The sequence below is a fragment of the Rhinatrema bivittatum genome, chromosome 6 (assembly GCF_901001135.1).
Source record: "Rhinatrema bivittatum chromosome 6, aRhiBiv1.1, whole genome shotgun sequence".
Lineage (NCBI taxonomy): Eukaryota > Metazoa > Chordata > Amphibia > Gymnophiona > Rhinatrematidae > Rhinatrema > Rhinatrema bivittatum.
The window spans coordinates 310,584,441-310,602,149 of record NC_042620.1 but is presented as its reverse complement, the minus strand read 5'-3'; the positions used below and the strand labels follow the sequence as shown (position 1 = coordinate 310,602,149).

Sequence of the window (17,709 nt, the reverse complement as noted above, 5' to 3'; positions counted from 1 at the left end):
TCCGGTAGGTTTTCCAAAGTTTTGGACTGGCGACTGACAATGCCCTTTCTCTTACTTCTCTTAGGTGTGCTGAATGTATAGATGGAATTTGAAGTAGGCCCTTAGTGGTAGATCTTAAGTTTCTGGCTGGCACTCATAGATATAATGAGGCGTTTATCCATTCCATATTATTGCTATTAATCACATTTTGAAGTATAGATAAATTGTACTCTGCATTTTATTGGCAACCAGTAGAGTGATTTTAGTATAGGCATTATATGCTCATATCTTCTGCTGCCTGATAATAATCTAGCCGTTGTATTCTGTAATATTTGCAAAGGTCTACTACTTAACACAGCCTGCTCAATGCCTCAGAGCCTCTTTATCAAGTCACCTTGGCTCCTTGACCTGGCCACCTTCTCATTACCCTCTCTTGCCTTGCAGCCTGATTACCTTGCTTTGTGGTCCCCTGGGCTTCTCTGCCTTACCTTATGACCTCCAAGCCTGCTAGCCATACCAGCCTTGTGCCCTATTGGGCTTTCCTGTTTCTTATTGCCTGCCCCTTGTCTACTCCAGTCCTGTCTTGGTTCCTATCTTTGCTGTGTATCCTGTATTCAGCCCCAGCCCATGCCAGCACTCCGTCTGATTCCAGCCCCAGCCAGTCTGTATCTGTATTCATATACAGCCAGTCCCTGCATTCAATCTATGTTTGTGTCCAGCCCCAACCAGTCCTTGCATTCAGTCTGTATTTGTACCAGTCCCAGCCAGTCCCTGCATTCAGTCTGTGTCAGTGTCTAGCCCCACCCAGTTCCAATATTCTCAGTATCTGAATTAAGCCACAGCTAGTGCCCGTCTCCAGCTTCCACTTAGTACCTATGTTCAGCGCCAGCCCATGCCTGTGTCCAGCTCACAGCCTGCACGATGTACAGCCAGAGATGAGCCCTATGGCCCCCAGAACCCAAGGGCTCCGTCTGTAGGGAAGGAGGTTGGATAGACAGAAGACAAGCTCCAGTCCTGCCCTACAGCCCTATACTGCCTCTGTGGAGGGGCTCCCAGACTCCAGCCTGCCAGCCCATGCTACTATCCCTGCCATAATAATATTAACATAGCTCTATACATATTAAATAAAACAAGTGCGTGTACCATTAGGGATGTGCTTTTGTTCTGAAAACATTAACATTTGTTGTTTTGTGTCACTTATAAAACAAAATGATAGAAAAAAAAATACAATTAATTTGTTCCATTTTCTCATTTTAGTGTGCGCTAAAACCATTTAATAATACGCATTAAATGGCTTTAGTGTGAACTAAATGTTTTAGCGTGAATAAAAAACAAATGAAACCGAAAAACCCCCCCCAAACGAATGACAAAACCGAAAGTTGTTTCCCTGCCCACCCCTTATCACCATGGCCTAGGGTTATAAAGCTTTTTATCACCAGGTCACCGGTTTAACTCTCTTAGGTCAGTAGTGCCCAATAAGAAATAAGTTGCCTGTCTTAGTCCCGTTCCCAGCGTTCACTCCGACTGGGAGCAACGATCACGATTTATCACTCATTGATGCTCCGGTTGGCTGAGTCAGCAGAAAGGCTTCAGAAATTGCTTGGGCAAAGAGGGCAGAGTTCCTGTCTCATTCCTACAAATGCTCCTTTCAGAGCCGGGCTGCGGCACGACGGGGAGGGTTTGTACTACTCTGGGCCCTGCAGTGCGGGTTCTGTGGAAAGACTTTGGTTTCCAGCGCAGCAGCAGCACTAGCCAATTTGGCCCCTTCCACATACCCTAAAAAATTCCCCGTTAAAAACAAACAAAAGTGAGCAAAGAGTAAAGTGCAGCAAGCCGATGAGATCAGATGTCTGTGAAGCAGAGCCAGGCACAGGCTTACAATACCAAGCGGATTGTTCTCCCTCCCTCCCTGGGAGGGAAACCATCTTGGCCAAACATTTTACTAAATATTTTACTTCTAAAAGTTCTCCTTGTCCAATACATTTCAACGGGAGATTAGGGCATCTCCATCTTTATCATCAAACCTCCTTCTTCAGAGCTTTAATGTAGAGTTCTAGTAGCTATATTTGTCCTGAGTTCTGATACCTGCATTGTACGTTGTGACTCTACAGCATCTATCTGTTGGTCCTTTGAGCAATCTATGAGCCCTCAGGCCTCATTGAATGTCTTCAGAGCTTTCAAAGACGGGTATTATGAAGCCCAAAGGCTATGTGTAGTAGAGTAACCTTTATGTTGGGGACTGCTCAGGGCATTGGGTTACAGGATCTTGCCCTGAGATGGTAGGGTAGTTGGGATCTCTGGGACATGTCAGCATGGTTGCAGCTGATAGTCACATTAAAAGAAGGAACACTGCCCAATCAATATCTGATACAAACAACTGCACCATGGCACAGCCACCTCATCCTGTAGGGTTTGCTGAACATGAGGGCCCAGAATGTGGAGCCAATCCAGTGTTTGGTGGACAAATGTATGAGTTTTACACCTTTTAGCTCAGAAGCTAACTTTCTAAACCCAAAGTCCATTGCAAATTGTTAAACAAGAAAGAGATCCAGGAGAAATCATTTCATATAACCTGAAGGTAGCAAGTCAATGTAATAAAGCAACAGAGAAAACCAACAGATTCTAGGTTGTATAAGCAGAGGTATCATCAACAGGAAAAAAGAAGTAATATTGCCCTCCTATGAGAACTAATCTTGAGTTCTGTGATGAATCCTGGACACCTTACCTTTATAAAGACATCAAGAGAATGGCAGTAGTTCAGAGAAGGGCTTCAACAATGATACAGAGCCTGCTAAACAAATTCTAACTCAGAAATCTCAAGGCACTCGAAATGTACTTACCGGAGGAACTGTTCAAATATTTGAAGGCTTTAATAAATTACAAGGAGGAGAATTTTTCTACCAATTTCAAGGATAAGGGGATCATCATATGAAGTTAATAGGAGGAAAGTTCGGAAAAAAAACATGAGAAAATGTGTCTTTACAGAAAGGATGCTGAGTGTCGGAACTTACGCAGTTTTAAAGACGACTGCTACTGTGGCAGAATTCAAGCCTGCTTGAGACAGATGGAGAGGACAGTGCTGGGAACAGGGTTAGGAGGTTGCAGTACCGAAAACAACCCACCCTTCACTCCCTGGAGAGGAAAGGGAAAGGGGAAAGATGTTAAGGAGGAAATAAATTGTGAATGAAGGAAACACATCCTAGTTCTACTGCAGGCCATGGGGTAACTGAGTTAGTACCAGGAGGCGACGACTCCCCAAAACCAACCAGGTCGGTGCTGGCAGGGCACCATCCAACAAGGCCAATGTGACTTAGGAGGCCGAACAGTAATGAAGCACTGGGGGTAGCCTGCACAGGGAATGGTGGTTATACTGTAAAACAGCAGTGGTATGATTGACCTGGGCCTCTGAGGACGTATTGGGGCAGCCCACACAGAGCAGTGGTTACAACCTTTAAAAGCAGTGGCAAGATTGCATTGGGCTTCCAAGAAAGAGCTGGGTTAACTGGTACGGGACAGCAGTGGTACAACCGCACTGCATTTCCAAGACAGTTGGGGGCGACGTGCATGGAGGGACCATAAATAAATCCCAAACCTCAGTGAGCATGGGGAGACTAGAACTTTATTTTCTATTTGTTTTTACCACAGCCTTACCAAACTTGGTGGCTGTGAGGATTATTCCAAAGCCTGGTAATAGACTTAGTGGAATAACTAAATAAACAGACTTTTGCCTGTTTGTAAACATTTCACAGTGCAAGATGGTAAATAGGAGTTCACTCACTCAGAGGTTGGCCAGTGGCCTTCAAACTTAGTCTGTGTCTGGGTGAAAACGCCGAATCCATACGGCCTAACCTCTATATATATCCTCAGCCAAAGTAACAAAAAATGACTTCAACAGCACAGTATTTGAGGATGGGATGGTCTAGTTTCAAAAAGCGATTTCGGCAGGTAAAAAAAAAAAAAAAAAAAGGTTCCCATGTAAAGGACCTGTCTGGAAATTGCCCTTCTTCAATGCAGCTGAAAGACAATGTGTTCCACAACGGGTGCACTTTCAGCTGCCTCGAGAGGCGGCCCGGGAACTGCGTTTAGGGCAGGGGAGCAGGACGCAAGCAGAGGGTGTTTTCAAATCTGCATGCAAAGTTTTCAAGCAAAATTCCATCTGCAGAAAAAAAAAGCAGGCGCAGGTGATCAGGCAGTTATCAAAGAGAAAGTATTCATGTCTTTTCATTTCAAGAACTGGTACAACGAGACGGCCCCCCTCCCCTGGGTAAAATGTACACACAGTCCTTCTCCCAGGGCAGATAGTTTGCAACTTGCCCCCTATGGTCCATCGCTGGCGTATTCTGTATAAACACATTTTAAAGCAGGCTGGCACACCAGCTTCCTCACTGGTGGGGGAAAAAGACCGCCACGTCAGCAGGGACTCACTTCTGCTGGTTGAGACTCACATGCGGCACGCCTCTGAATCCTGAGAAAGAGCTCGTGGAAAAAGCCGAGGTAGCTCAGGTGGATTTAAATGGAGAGCAGACAGGCAGGAATGATTCCAAGTTTCCCAAATCAACTGCTAATAATAAGCAAATGCCAGAAGTCTCAACAATGAGATTGGAGAGTTAGAGTGTAGGGCACTATAGGTATATCTGAGATTTCATGGAAAAAGGACAACGAATGGAGCACAGAAGTTGGCCGTAGAGGCAAAAACTCACAGTAAAAACTTTTTAAAATATATACGAAGCAGAAAGCCTGTAAGGGAGGAATGTTAGATGATCGAGGGGTTAAAGGGGCGCTTAGAGAAGATAAGGCCATCGCGGAAAGATTAAACAATTTCTTTGCTTCGGTGTTTACTGAAGAGGATGTTGGGGAGATACCCGTTTCAGAGAAGGTTTTCTTGGGTAATGATTCATATGGACTGAACCAAATCATGGTGAACCTTGGTGGTAGGCCTGATTGACAAACTGAAGAGTAGTAAATCACCTGGACCGGATGGTATACACCCCAGGTTCTGAAATTTCAGATCTATTAGTTAAAATTTTTAACCTATCATTAAAATCATCCATTGTACCTGAAGACTGGAGGATAGCAAATGTAACCCCAATATTTAAAAAGGGCTCCAGGGGCGATCCGGGAAACTACAGACCGGTTAGCCTGACTTCAGTGCCAGGAAAAATAGTGGAAAGTGTTCTAAATATCAAAATCACAGAACATATAGAAAGACATGGTTTAATGGAATAAAGTCAGCATGGCTTTACCCAAGGCAAGTCTTGCCTCACAAATCTGCTTCACTTTTTTGAAATAGTCAATAAACACGTAGATAAAGGTGAACCGGTAGATGTAGTGTATTTGGATTTTCAGAAGGCATATGACAAAGTTCCTCATGAGAGGCTTCTAGAAAAAGTAAAAAGTCATGGGATAGGTGGCAATGTCCTTTCGTGGATTACAAACTGGCTAAAAGACAGGAAACAGAGTAGGATTAAATGGACAATTTTCTCAGTGGAAGGGAGTGGACAGTGGAGTGCCTCAGGGATCTGTACTGTGACCCGTGCTTTTCAATATATTTATAAATGATCTGGAAAGGAATATGATGAGTAAGGTAATCAAATTTGCAAATGATACAAAATTATTCAGAGTAGTTAAATCACAAGCTGATTGTGATAAATTGCAGGAAGACCTTGTGAGACTGGAAAATTAAGCATCCAAATGGCAGATGAAATTTAATGTGGATAAGTGCAAAATGATGCATATAAGGGAAAAATAACCCAAGCTATAGTTACACAATGTTAGGTTCCATATTAGGAGCTACCACCCAAGAAAAAGATCTGGGCGTCATAGTGGATAACACATTGAAATTGTCGGCTCAATGTGGTGCGGCAGTCAAAAAAGCAAACAATGTTGGGAATTATTAGGAAGGGAATGGTTAATAAGACGGAAAATGTCATAATGCCTCTGTATCGCTCCATGATGAGACCGCACCTTGAATACCGTGTACAATTCTGGTCGCCGCATCTCAAAAAAAGATATAGTTGCGATGGAGAAGGTACAGAGAAGGGCAACCAAAATGATAAAGGGGATGGAACAGCTCCCTTATGAGGAAAGACTAAAGAGGTTAGGACTTTTCAGCTTGGAGAAGAGACAGCTGAGGGGGGATGTGATGAGAGGTCTAGAATGGGTTAATGTAAATCAGCTATTTTTCGGATAATAGAAGGACTAGGGGGCACTCCATGAAGTTAGCATGTGGCACATTTAAAACTAATCGGAGAAAGTTCTTTTTCACTCAACGCACAATTAAACTTTGGAATTTGTTGCCAGAGGATGTGGTTAGTGCAGTTAGTGTAGCTGGGTTTAAAAAAGGATTGGACAAGTTCTTGGAGGAGAAGTCCATTACCTGCTATTAATTAAATTGACTTAGAAAATATCCACTGCTATTATTATCAACAGTAACAAAGGTTAGACTTAGTTTTTGGGTACTTGCCAGGTTCTTATGGCCTGGATTGGCCACTGTTGGAAACAGGATGCTGGGCTTGATGGACCCTTGGTCTGACCCAGTATGGCATGTTCTTATGTTCTTGGGGTACAAAAGACATCAAGATGGGAGAGCAGATCAAGCTGATGGTAGGCTGGCGCTATATGTTAAAAATGGTACAGATGTAATATAGGGTGGCTAGGTATTATTTTGTATTTTAATATTTTGACTGTGAGTCACTTAAGATGCTTTTGCAATGGGATGGATATCCATTTTTAATCATCAAAAATATAGAATAAAGAAGGATAAAGTGCTGCAGCAAACAAACTGCACTGGAATATCAATGAATAAAAATTCTGTGCAAAAATGATAGAGAGGATGGAACGGCTTCCTTGTGAAGAAAGACTAAACTGTTCAGGGCTCTTCGGTTTGGAGAAGAGATGACTGAGGGGAAATACGACACAAGTTGATAAAATTATGTTTAGTGTGGAAGAAGATAATAGAACAGTTATTTACTCTGGTAACAGATTTAAAACTAATTTAAAGAAGGTCTTTTTTTCAGTCAATGCACAGCTAATCTGTGAGATTTGTTGCTGGGGGATGTAGTCAAGGCTAGTGGCTAATAGAGTTTAGCCAGTTAATCTCTGGCTCCACGAAAGAGCCTATTTATTTGTTTTATTCATTTTATTCGTTTTCTTTTATCCCAGTTCCTTTGCTCCAAGTTATTTTATCCCTTGTTTAATGTAAAGCATTCTTACATGCCTGTTATTGTTATACTGTTAACCGATGTGATTTGTAATTTTCTACATGAATATCGGTACATAAAAGTAATAAACAAACAAACAAACAAATAAATAAATAAATAAATAATTGGTTTAAAAAAAAAAAAAACTTTGGACAAGTTTCTTGAAGCGGGTCCTTGACAATTATTAGTCAGATAGACTTGGGGGGATCGTCACCTCCTACTTGTGGGAGAGGGCAAAAGGAAATGGACCCTCCTTATGAAGATCTGCCAGGTACTTCTAAGGTGATCCGGATTGGCCAATGTTAGAGCGGATGCTGGGCTCGGTGGACTATTTGTCTGACTCAGCAAGGCACCTCATATTCTTAATCTCTCGCTACAAGCACTGCATGCACAGCATCAAAGATAAGTAATGCAAACGTACAACAGTCAAACTAAATGTTAAACTAGGCTACTATGGAAAAAAAATACTATAGTGTGAAATTATTGATACTAACAGACATTAGGGGAAAAAACGCAGGACTGCTTCTACGACCAAGTCCATAAGCAATGCACATTCAAGCAGCACTGTCTGAATTATCAGGAAGGCTGCTCACCCGGTAAAAACGTTGCCAGCAGTAATTTTGTTATGGGTTTGACAGTTGCTTGGTTTTGTTTGCAATTATTACTACCCTTAACATAAGACTTGGGGATAATCTGCATGGAGTGGCAGTCACTGCCCTTAACAGAAACATGGGGCTTTCCTGCACGGGCAGACTAGATGGACCATTTCTTCTTTTTCTGCCGTTGTTACTATGCTATCACTTTCTCCAGTCTTTTTTTTTTTTTTTTTTTAATGCAGACTGTATACTCTGGACATGGTCAGCAGTGTGCTCAGACCCACTCACAGTCTCTGATACCTCCCATGAAAATGTTTTAATACAATGCAGATACAAGGATGCCCTCTAGTGGAAGTGAACAGAAGTGGATGATCACAATTATGCAGCAGAATGACTTTCATGTCACTTGTTCTTGTGCGTTCCCTGTGGATGAGTCTGTCTGAAGGTCAGAAGGTTAATGACACCATCAAGTCAGGAGTTTCTCTTCCCTCTTGGTAAGAGTTCCAGCCTGTGACTTCAGTCCCTCCACAACTACACACGGGGCCAGATTTAAGAGTTTGGCATTCATAGGCAGGGAGGGATGGGAGGAGAAGAGGGCCCAGGCAGAGATCAGAGAGCATGCTGGAGTCAGCACATGGCTCTGAAGTAAGCGGGAAGAGTCTATTCTTTGGCCCTGGTATTTAATGACTTCAAAATGTGGTACCCTGGGCAGTTTCTGTGTCACCTCTATCTAAATCCTGGCCTAACTGTACATATCAATGTGTAAAAGAAAGATCATGCCTTAAACTGTTATTGAGAAGATTTGGAGAAGAGCGTTTAGGAGAAAAATAGTGGGCAAACTAATATTTTTATTCAAGCAGAGGCTGTCTCCTCTCGTAAACAGAGCTGGCAACTTGCTTCAGGCCTGTGGATACTGAGCTGGGATGCTACTGCCTTGAGCTGACTGAGAACCAGATGTTAACTTAGATATCACGTACTGTGCAACATTGTTTAATGCTCCCATGGATAAGAAAAATATAGTTTCTATAGCCAGTCCATTCCATATTCTGCCTGCTGCTGCTCTCAAAATACAATCACACACGGTGCATGCCAGCTCATTTCCTAATCTACAGATATATTTCCTTACAGAAAAGGTGGGGGATGCCTGGAGCAGCCTTCCAATGGCGGTGAATTCAAGAAAGCATGGGACAAGCACAGAGGATGTCTGAGGGTGTGGTAGGGATGGTAGAGCTGAGCAGTTAAGTCTGGATAAGCTTTAAAGCCTTTTTCTGCCGCCATGCTTTCGTTTTGATGCTAGAGTGTTGTGGGATCATCTTGAATGACAATTTCCCTCTGGGCTGGGCTTTGACTTAGTGCTGCCATATACTTTCCCCAGTGTTTTATTTCTCTTCCTGGATACTGGAGATTTGCAGTGCAGTGCAGCGCTTCTTTTGTCTGCAGTCAGCCTTCTGCTATTGCCTCTCTAGTGATTTCTCAATCCAGCATCACTGTCACTGGACAGAAAAAAAAAACGAGGAGAGGGGACAGTTTCAGCGATAAACTTCCACTAGTCATGCCAAACGAACTAAAGAAAAGGGCCTCACTGTGAAATAAGCTTCTGCTCAAGCATACAAGTAATTCATATGAGTTTGGCTGAGTGTGGGCCGAGCTTCAGCGATACAGAAGAAGGGTTGCGTTCTAATTTTGGCTTCCTTTCACTTTAGGCTGAGCGAAGCAGAATATGACATTTAGCAAGTTTAAAGGGTATTTGTTTCCGGCATGGGGTTTTTGCTTTTGCAATCTGTCGATCTGAGTCCTTTAATGTGGGGCTGGCAGGAGCCATCCACGTTCCTAAGGTGTAGCGGGCTTACTAAGCTATTGCACCTCAGATGGGTGCCAGGCCATCTCTTTGTCTTTTCCCTTTCTGTATTCAGTGGTCAATATTGTTTCCATTTGTGGCTGAGACCACCAAACTAAGCAGAACATAGATGTGCTGAAGCCTAACTTTCGTCCACAAAAGGGCTTCTACCATGACACAAAAAAGATGGGTGTTTATTGGATAAACATCTGAAAAACTCAGAAGCACACATTTTCTTTCACAAGCCCACAACGGTGGAAAACTTGGCCACTGACTCTTTGATAAGAGACAGATTAATAAATTAAAGACCATTTTTATCTATGGAAGCTTTTACTATTACCAACTAAATAGAATTCTTATTCTTGTAAGGCTTTTTGGTTCTAGAAGAATATTTAATGATGTCTGATTTTATTTTACTTTAGTCTGATGTATGTATGTATGTTTTTTGTTTTTGTTCAATGTTTTATGTTATCTTTGTAATCTGCCTTGAATGTCTTGTGGAATATTGCTGAATAAAAATATTTTAAATTCAAAATAAATAAATTCACCACTGCCCCTTGTACCCTCTCACCCTTCCCCCTTGTTTGCCATAGATACTCCACTTTACTTTCAGCTGCTAGTGGGCCTCTATTCTTTTGCTGGCTCCTCTGCATAGCTGTTCCCAACTTCAAGCATATAAGAGCTGGTGGTAGGAGGGCCGAATGAGTAAGGGTGGGGAGTCTGAAGGGTCAGGGATGGAGAGAAAGAAAGCTGAGGGCTGGAGTTGTGTAGGAGAAGAAGTGTGGAGCTGGGTTGTATAGGGCTGAGAGGGAGGGAGGAAGCATGCTAGGTGGTAGGTAGCATGCGCTGATAGCTGAGGAAATGTGTGCTGGTGCTGGTTACTCGGGGGGGGGGGGGGGGAATATGAATATTGCTGTATATATTTGATTCAACTGTTTTTTTGTACCCTCCACGAACCTCTAAATAGTTGGAAAATAGTCTATAAACACCTAAAAACAAAGCCCTAATTATAATATGCAAATGCAGTGAAACTCTCTCAGAAACATAAGGCCTACCATCGATAATGATACATCAGTTTAAAGTTCATGATCTGTAGATTCTCCAATACTACAACTACCATATTGGGTCAGACCAAATATCTTGATTCTCACAGTAGCCAATCCAGTAGGCCACTCAAGCAGCATGCCTGAACGCACAAACTTTTGTGAATACATCTGAAATTATGACAGCATCCTACCATGTGCTTCACTCAAAGTAAGGATGGACATTCTACTCCCAGGGGGAGAAGTCTTCAGCAGACACTAAAACTGGAAGGCTAAACCCCGCTCTAGGCGAAAAGAGGTCTTGTTGTGATTCCTGGCCGAGACCCCTACCGTCGCAATGCAGCCAAGCAGGACCCTCTCCAGGAGTAGCGGATCGCGCGGGCCGCAGCGCGATGTCTCTGGCGCTTCCTCGAGTAGCATCGGGGGAGAGTGCGGCAGGCTCCACCCCTTAAAGGGGCCGCAGCGGGAAGATCTGGCCGGCCCCGGAAGATGACGTCAGCACCCGGGGAGATTTAAACCTCTCCCCAGGAACCAGCAGATGCCTTGCAATAAGGTTCTTGAGTGGCTGCCTGGTTGTGTACCTCCCTTGGTTTGTGTTGGAGCCTGCCTTGACTCTGCCTGGACACCGACTCTGCTTTTGCCTGCCGCCTGCTTTGACCCTGCCTGGACACCGACTCTGCTTTTGCCTGCCGCCTGCCTTGACCCTGCCTGGACATAGACTCTGCTTTTGCCTGCCGCCTGCCTTGACCCTGCCTGGACACCGTCTCTGCTTTTGCCTGCCTTGACCTTGCCTGGATTCAGACTCTGCCGTGCTTGCCGCCTGCCTCGACTCGGACTCCATGTTGCCGCCTGCTTTGGAGCTCTGGTTGTACCCGCTCCTCGGGGGCTTCCTGACGCCTCCAGGCCATCCGCTCCTCGGAGGGCTTTTAGCAGCTGAGGTTCGCCCTCGCCTGGACGGTTGCCCACACCACCTCCCGGAGAAGAGTTTCATCGGGACTGTTCCTCGGTGAGTTCACTCATTCTCTCCGGACCTTTTCTGGTCACATCAGTACAGGTCTCACTGCCAGCTTTGAAGCAGCAACAAAAGAATGATGTTTAAAAAACAGGAAGGGCAGATGAGGAATCATAGCTCAGCTTCCTGAGATTTTACAATAGATTCATCCCTATACTGCAGCATTCAAAAGCATGAATCAAGTTGCTGATGAAAAGGAAAGCTGTGCCGAGAGGATAGGAGAGCGGCACCACTCTCTGTCCAGAGGAAGGGGAAAGAAGGAGGGCCACCACCTACCTGGAAGGGGAGAAGGAAAAAGGGAAGACAAGGACCAGCACCGTCGCCTGGCCAGAGGGGAAGGTGGGGCCGCAGGAGATGAGCAGCGTCTGTCCAGGTCCCTCACACTAGTCCAAATGTGGAGCCCTCACTCTATCCTCTTCTGAGAGAGGATGGGCTGGAAACATTAAACCTGCTTCTCACCACACAACTCTGTCTCGGAACAAACGCCGGATGCTTGATTTTTACCAACATCACACTGCAGTATCATTCATGGCAGTGCTGACCTGGTCCAAGAATATTGGGTTTTGTCCTATGTTTTATTATAGTACTTCCATCTTTACACCGTATGAGTCTTGAATAATAAAAAAAGAATATATAACTAAGAAAATGTTTGTGTTCTCCTGATGGCGGTATTACTCTAGATTCCCCCCAGCACATGCAGTATGTGTATATGAAACTTCTAATGCTTCTATTACTTTAAAACTGAGCGTGTTCTGTTGGTGCAGAAAATTGTACTTATTTGTCTAGATGTAATAACCTGCTTTTTCCATATTTACTCAGAGCAGCATAGGTTGAACATAACATAAATAATAGATCGATGATAGACATCAGATATTAAGAAGTTAAAAATCAAGGTTAAAAACACTGCAAGTGGCACTGACAGATGAAATGACGAGTCCGAATCAATGTCGAATTATAGCCAAAGTTACCACCAAATGCCCCTGGAAATAGTCCCTACAAATTTCAGGCAATAATAACAAACAGCTGATATAAGCTTAAAATAGGTTTCGGGCTGGCATGCAGACAATACCTGTGAGTGTACTCCATCAGCAAACGGGAGAGAAATCGGTGCGAGGCTGCGCCTGTAGCTTTCAGATCTGCGCGCTCCCGTCCTCACGAATTTACAGGGGCAGTAGAATTCCGTTTCTGCACTCCGGATTGGCCGGGGATGCTGTGGAAGGGGGAGGAGGGGGGTCACAGCCGGAAGCCGCATTCAGGGGGTCCGCCTACCGGGAACTCGAGGGAGCCACGATCTGTAACCAACCCCTGCCTAAGGGCTCTTGCTGGGCTATATTGGCAAGGGAGAGAGAGAGTTAAAAACAGGGGAACACCCCAGGAAGCTAGGCATGAAGGCTCTTAGTGCCGTCGCTCCAGAAGCTCACAGTGAGCTGGAAGCCCCCACCCAAAAAAAAAAACACGAGCAAGAGGAATCTTCCAGGCTTAAAAAAAAAATATTTCTTCACCGGCTACAGTCTGGCAGGCTGTCCCAAGACTACTGTGTCATTGTAGATCCTACTCAACTGCCAGTCCCCGCCCTCCTTTGACCTTACCATCACCTTTTGCTTCTGTTCACGCATATTTGATTTCTGCAGGTTGGTACCTTGGTGTAAAAATCTGTGACGTGCAGGATCTGGCTCCTGAGGTGACTGCAAAAATGCCTTTCAGGGATTTTCCAATAAAGCATGCAAGCTTGGAGATTTTCCACGATTGCCTCATTATCAGCAGCACCATGTGGTGAAAGTGTGCCTGAACCTTACCCTTCCTCTGCCCTTTGCAGAGGGCAGCCTGTAAAGAGACGCGCTTGATTCATTTCTGCAAACAAACAGTGCTCTCCAGGGAAATGTTCTCTCTCTCTCCCTCCCCACTTCCTGGTCACTTCGTGTTTAGGCACTGACATGGAACTTTTAGTCTCTATAGGAAAGACTAAATCTCATTCCACTTCTTATCGGATGAAGGAACAGCAGGACTGCAGCTCGATACAGGAGAGGTACGGTAGGAGGGCAGGTGGACATCTTGGCACAGGCCCTATTGCTTACAGACGTCTTCTAAGCCACCCATTGCTAGCCGGCCTAAGATACCGGATGTGTTCCCAGCACAGCGCCCCCCGGGGCAGGGGTGGGGTACTTGCTCAGTACAGGCTCAGAGGGAAGTGGACCCCCTAATAGCAATGCTTTGCCACTAGTCCAGTACTCCTTGGACATCTCCCGTTCAGCAGCTGGGCAAGTGAGATCTTCCACAGCATGGACGGCATGGCTGCTGGAGTACTAGAACCACATGCCATTCATTGGCCCTGCCCACAGAAAGCACTCATCCCGAAAAAGATTGTGCCGAAAGCAGCCAAGTTCCTTCTTTGGTAGAACGCTCAGATCTGTTTCTGCAATTAGTGACACTGCAAAACCAGAAAAGTTGCGTAACCAGAGGTGGCTCAGCTCAAGGCAATCTGTTGTCTGAGGTAAGGGGTAAGATGGTTCCCCCCCCCCAGCTGCGGCGCAGGTCAAATCACTGAGACAGCTGGAGGCAGAGGGGAGTTCCCTCTTGGAGTTTGGCTGAGTGAGATTTCTGGGGAGTCTGGCTCTTTTGGTGATTTGAAATGCTGAGGAAGGGGGAAGGCAGGGTTCCCAGAGGAGTGGCAGAGTGTCTTGTGGTAATATTTCTGGAACCCTAGCACCTGCCTCCCACCCTTCCCCAGCATCTGGCCCTGGAGAAGTGGGACATTGGTGAATGGTGGAGGTCTGTGTGTGGCACACCCTCTCATACCCTCATACAATCTCTAGCTCCCTCTCTGCTTCTTTCCCTTTTCTCCTACTTGTCTCATGCACTCTCTCTCTCTCTTTTCCTTTTCTCTCTTTTAACTCACTCTCAGGTCGATCCAGTATCGTCCGCTCGAGGATTGCCCGTCTGTAACGTGCTCGTAGCGCACAATTCGGGCGCGCAAGGCAATTCGGCGATACAGTCTCCAGTTTCACGTGTCCGTATCGCTTCTGAAAACAGACGCATAACCTTTTCCGCACCCGGCATGTAAATGAACGAAAAAGCTGTATAATGAAGGAATTAGCTATTCCCCTGCGATACTGTAACGGGCGCTGATATTATCTCCTCCGTAACCCGCTGTTCTGCCGCGGCCTTAACCTGCTAGTTTACCGCCTCCCCCTAGTAGGAGTTAGTGTAGTGTAGTGTAGTGTAGTGTAGGGTAAAAACATTGCTTACCCGCCCTGGTCCCGTCCGGTCTCCTGCAGCCCCGTCCGGACCGGACGGGGCTGCAGGAGACCGGACGGGACCAGGGCAAAAAAAAACAAACGAAAAAGTAGCAAGGCTCGGGCCTGCTATGGTAAGTTTAAAAAGTGTAAAAAACAAAAAACCTGTGTGTTATATAAAAAAATAAAACAATTTTAAATACCTGTCGGAGGGCCGTGGGTCCCGGTGGGCGGCGGGCAGCCATCAGCGGCATCCGGTAGTCCCTTCTCCCTTCCTCCCTCCCTCCCCTGCCTGGATGAGCGCCAAAATCGCACGGGCGGGTCGGCAGCGGGGGGGGGGGGGGGGGGGGGGGCGGCAGCAGGATCCGGGAGCGGCGGGTAGGCGGCAGCGGGGTCCGGGGGTGGCAGCGAGATCCGGGGAGCCAGCAGCGGCAGCATGTTCAATCGGGCAGGCAGCTAGGTGGCAAAGTAAAGATGGCCGCCTGCACGGGAAAATCGTGCAATTGGCCGCTGAAGACGTGACGTCACGACGTTTGGCGTCACGGGGTGTGACGTCACGTCTTCAGCGGCCAATTGCACGATTTTCCCGTGCAGGCGGCCATCTTTACTTTGCCACCTAGCTGCCTGCCCGATCGAACATGCTGCCGCTGCTGGCTCCCCGGATCTCGCTGCCACCCCCGGACCCCGCTGCCGCTGCCCCCCCGGACCCCGCTGCCGCCCCCCCCCGCTGCCGACCCGCCCGTGCGATTTTGGCGCTCATCCAGGCAGGGGAGGGAGGGAGGAAGGGAGAAGGGACTACCGGATGCCGCTGATGGCTGCCCGCCGCCCACCGGGACCCACGGCCCTCCGACAGGTATTTAAAATTGTTTTATTTTTTTATATAACACACAGGTTTTTTGTTTTTTACACTTTTTAAACTTTTTTACACTTCCTGGTGCCTGTCATTTCAAATGTCATTTGAAATGACAGGTACCAGCGCACCCAGGTTACTGTATAGGCGCTGTTACAGCGCCTATACAGTAAAATGGGTTGCGCGGGCATAACCCTTCCCTAACGCTTCACAGCCGCGGCATGCATTTGCATGCGATTAGAGGAGAGTATCGGGGAGTTAGTGAAGAGAACTGTGCGTGCGGGGAGGAAGGGTGCGCCTGACACTACCTCACTGTTTTTACCGCGGCCTTACTGGATCGACCTGTCTCTCTTTCCATCCCCTTTTCCTTCCCTCCCTCATATGCCTTTTACTTCCCTTCCTGATTTCCTTCCCTCCTCTCCCTCCCCTCTCACTCACAACCCTCTATAATTTCTTCCCCTCTTTCACACCTCCCTTCCCTCTCACTCACTACCCCTTCTCTCCTTCTCCTCCCCTCTTAACCAGCAGGTCTTCTGCCTTCTACCAGTGGAGGGTGAGAACCCCGCCATCACCTTCCTTACAGTGCTACCATGTAGGGTTGTCCTGATGGTGGAGGGTGGAAATCCCACCGGCACATCATTATATAGCGCTGCAGCAAGGGTCTTCTTCCTGCCAACGGGGTGAGGGAACCCTGCAGGCATTTCATTATACTGCACCCGCTTAGGTCTTTCTCCTTCTGCAGGCGTCTAGATGGAATGGGAGGTGGCTGCCGCAGGGATGTTTTGGGGAGCACTCACTGCCCCCCCAGAATTTTGCCGCTTGAGGTGACTGCCTCACTCTGCCTAATAATAGAACCATCCCTGTGTATAACCAGCCAGTTCATTTGGTCACACACACACATAAATTAGATTTATATCGTTGTAGTTCTTTTTCAGGAGGGATAAAATGACTCTGTTAGTCCCTATGGTGATGGTGAAATGTAAAGCAAACTGATTCTAAAGAATATGAATCCTGCAACTCATCCCAATAATGCATCACCTTTAAAAGTACTAAAAACAGTACCTGTTCTCCTCGCCACTATAGTTAATCTATCCTTCGCAGAAAGAAAGGTGCCCATCTCACTAAAATGTGCCTCAGTTAGTATTGTGAAAGTGGACCCCTGTTTCGAGGTAGACAGCTACCGTCGAAGGGCGAGGCCGCAGGACAGAAGAAAGTTGAATGAAGACTTCACCCTGGAAACACGTAACCCCCCCAGGAGGAGCCTGTAGGAGTCCGGCCGCTGGGACTTAGGAGACTCCTCTGAAGACTGTAGAAAGGTCTGGATGCAGGCGCCTCCTGCAGGTCGTGGATTCCAGACGGCTGGCGCCTCCAGCAGGTCATAGCAGTTTGAGGACGGAGTCATAGAAGAGTCCAAAGCTGGTCCGAGGGTTCGATACACAGACGAGGTCCGTGTCCAGTCCAGGGTCTAAGCAGGAGAAAGGGTCCAAAGCTGTACCAGGATCTAGCCAGGAGAAGACACGTCCACCAGTCCAGAAGTCAGACCATCCGTTTTCCAACCCACGGGCCGTGGGCAGATTTTTTTTATTTTTGGGGCTTTGATATCAAGTCTGTGTACAGAAAAGCAGTTTTTTCTGCTTTTCTGTACACTTGCCCAGTGCCGTCAGGAGTTAATTTCTGAGAGTAAAATGTGCGGTTGGCCACCCATTTCACTTTCTGTATTGAGCGTGACTAACTAATAGGGTCATCAACATGCATTTGCATGTTGAGCGTGCTATTAGTTTCGGGGGGTGTTGGCCGCGCGTTTTCCACGCGCTATTACCCCTTTCTGTATAAGGGGTAATAATAGTGCATCGAAAACACGCGTCCAAACAGGGGGCTAACGGTGTGCTCGGCCTGAGCGCACCATACTGAATCGGCCTGACAGTCTCCTTAATGAGAAAAAAATGGCAAAGAAAATATT

At 46.3% G+C, this 17,709-nt stretch overlaps 1 protein-coding gene across 3 annotated transcripts in view; it reads right to left on the bottom strand.

The window, feature by feature from the left end:
• Nucleotides 1-17,709, bottom strand: part of LOC115094422 (interaptin-like) — a 49,219-nt gene that overhangs the window by 19,954 nt on the left and 11,556 nt on the right. The window contains exon 1 of one of the 3 annotated variants that reach the window (XM_029607464.1): nucleotides 12,736-14,499. The exons of 1 other annotated variant lie outside the window; for it this stretch is intronic. In XM_029607464.1, the coding sequence (XP_029463324.1) occupies nucleotides 12,736-12,918 (183 nt within the window). In that variant the 5' untranslated portion in view covers nucleotides 12,919-14,499. Of the gene's footprint in view, nucleotides 1-12,735; nucleotides 14,500-17,709 lie in introns of those variants that run through there. One more of the 3 variants, XM_029607463.1, reaches the window with a different exon arrangement.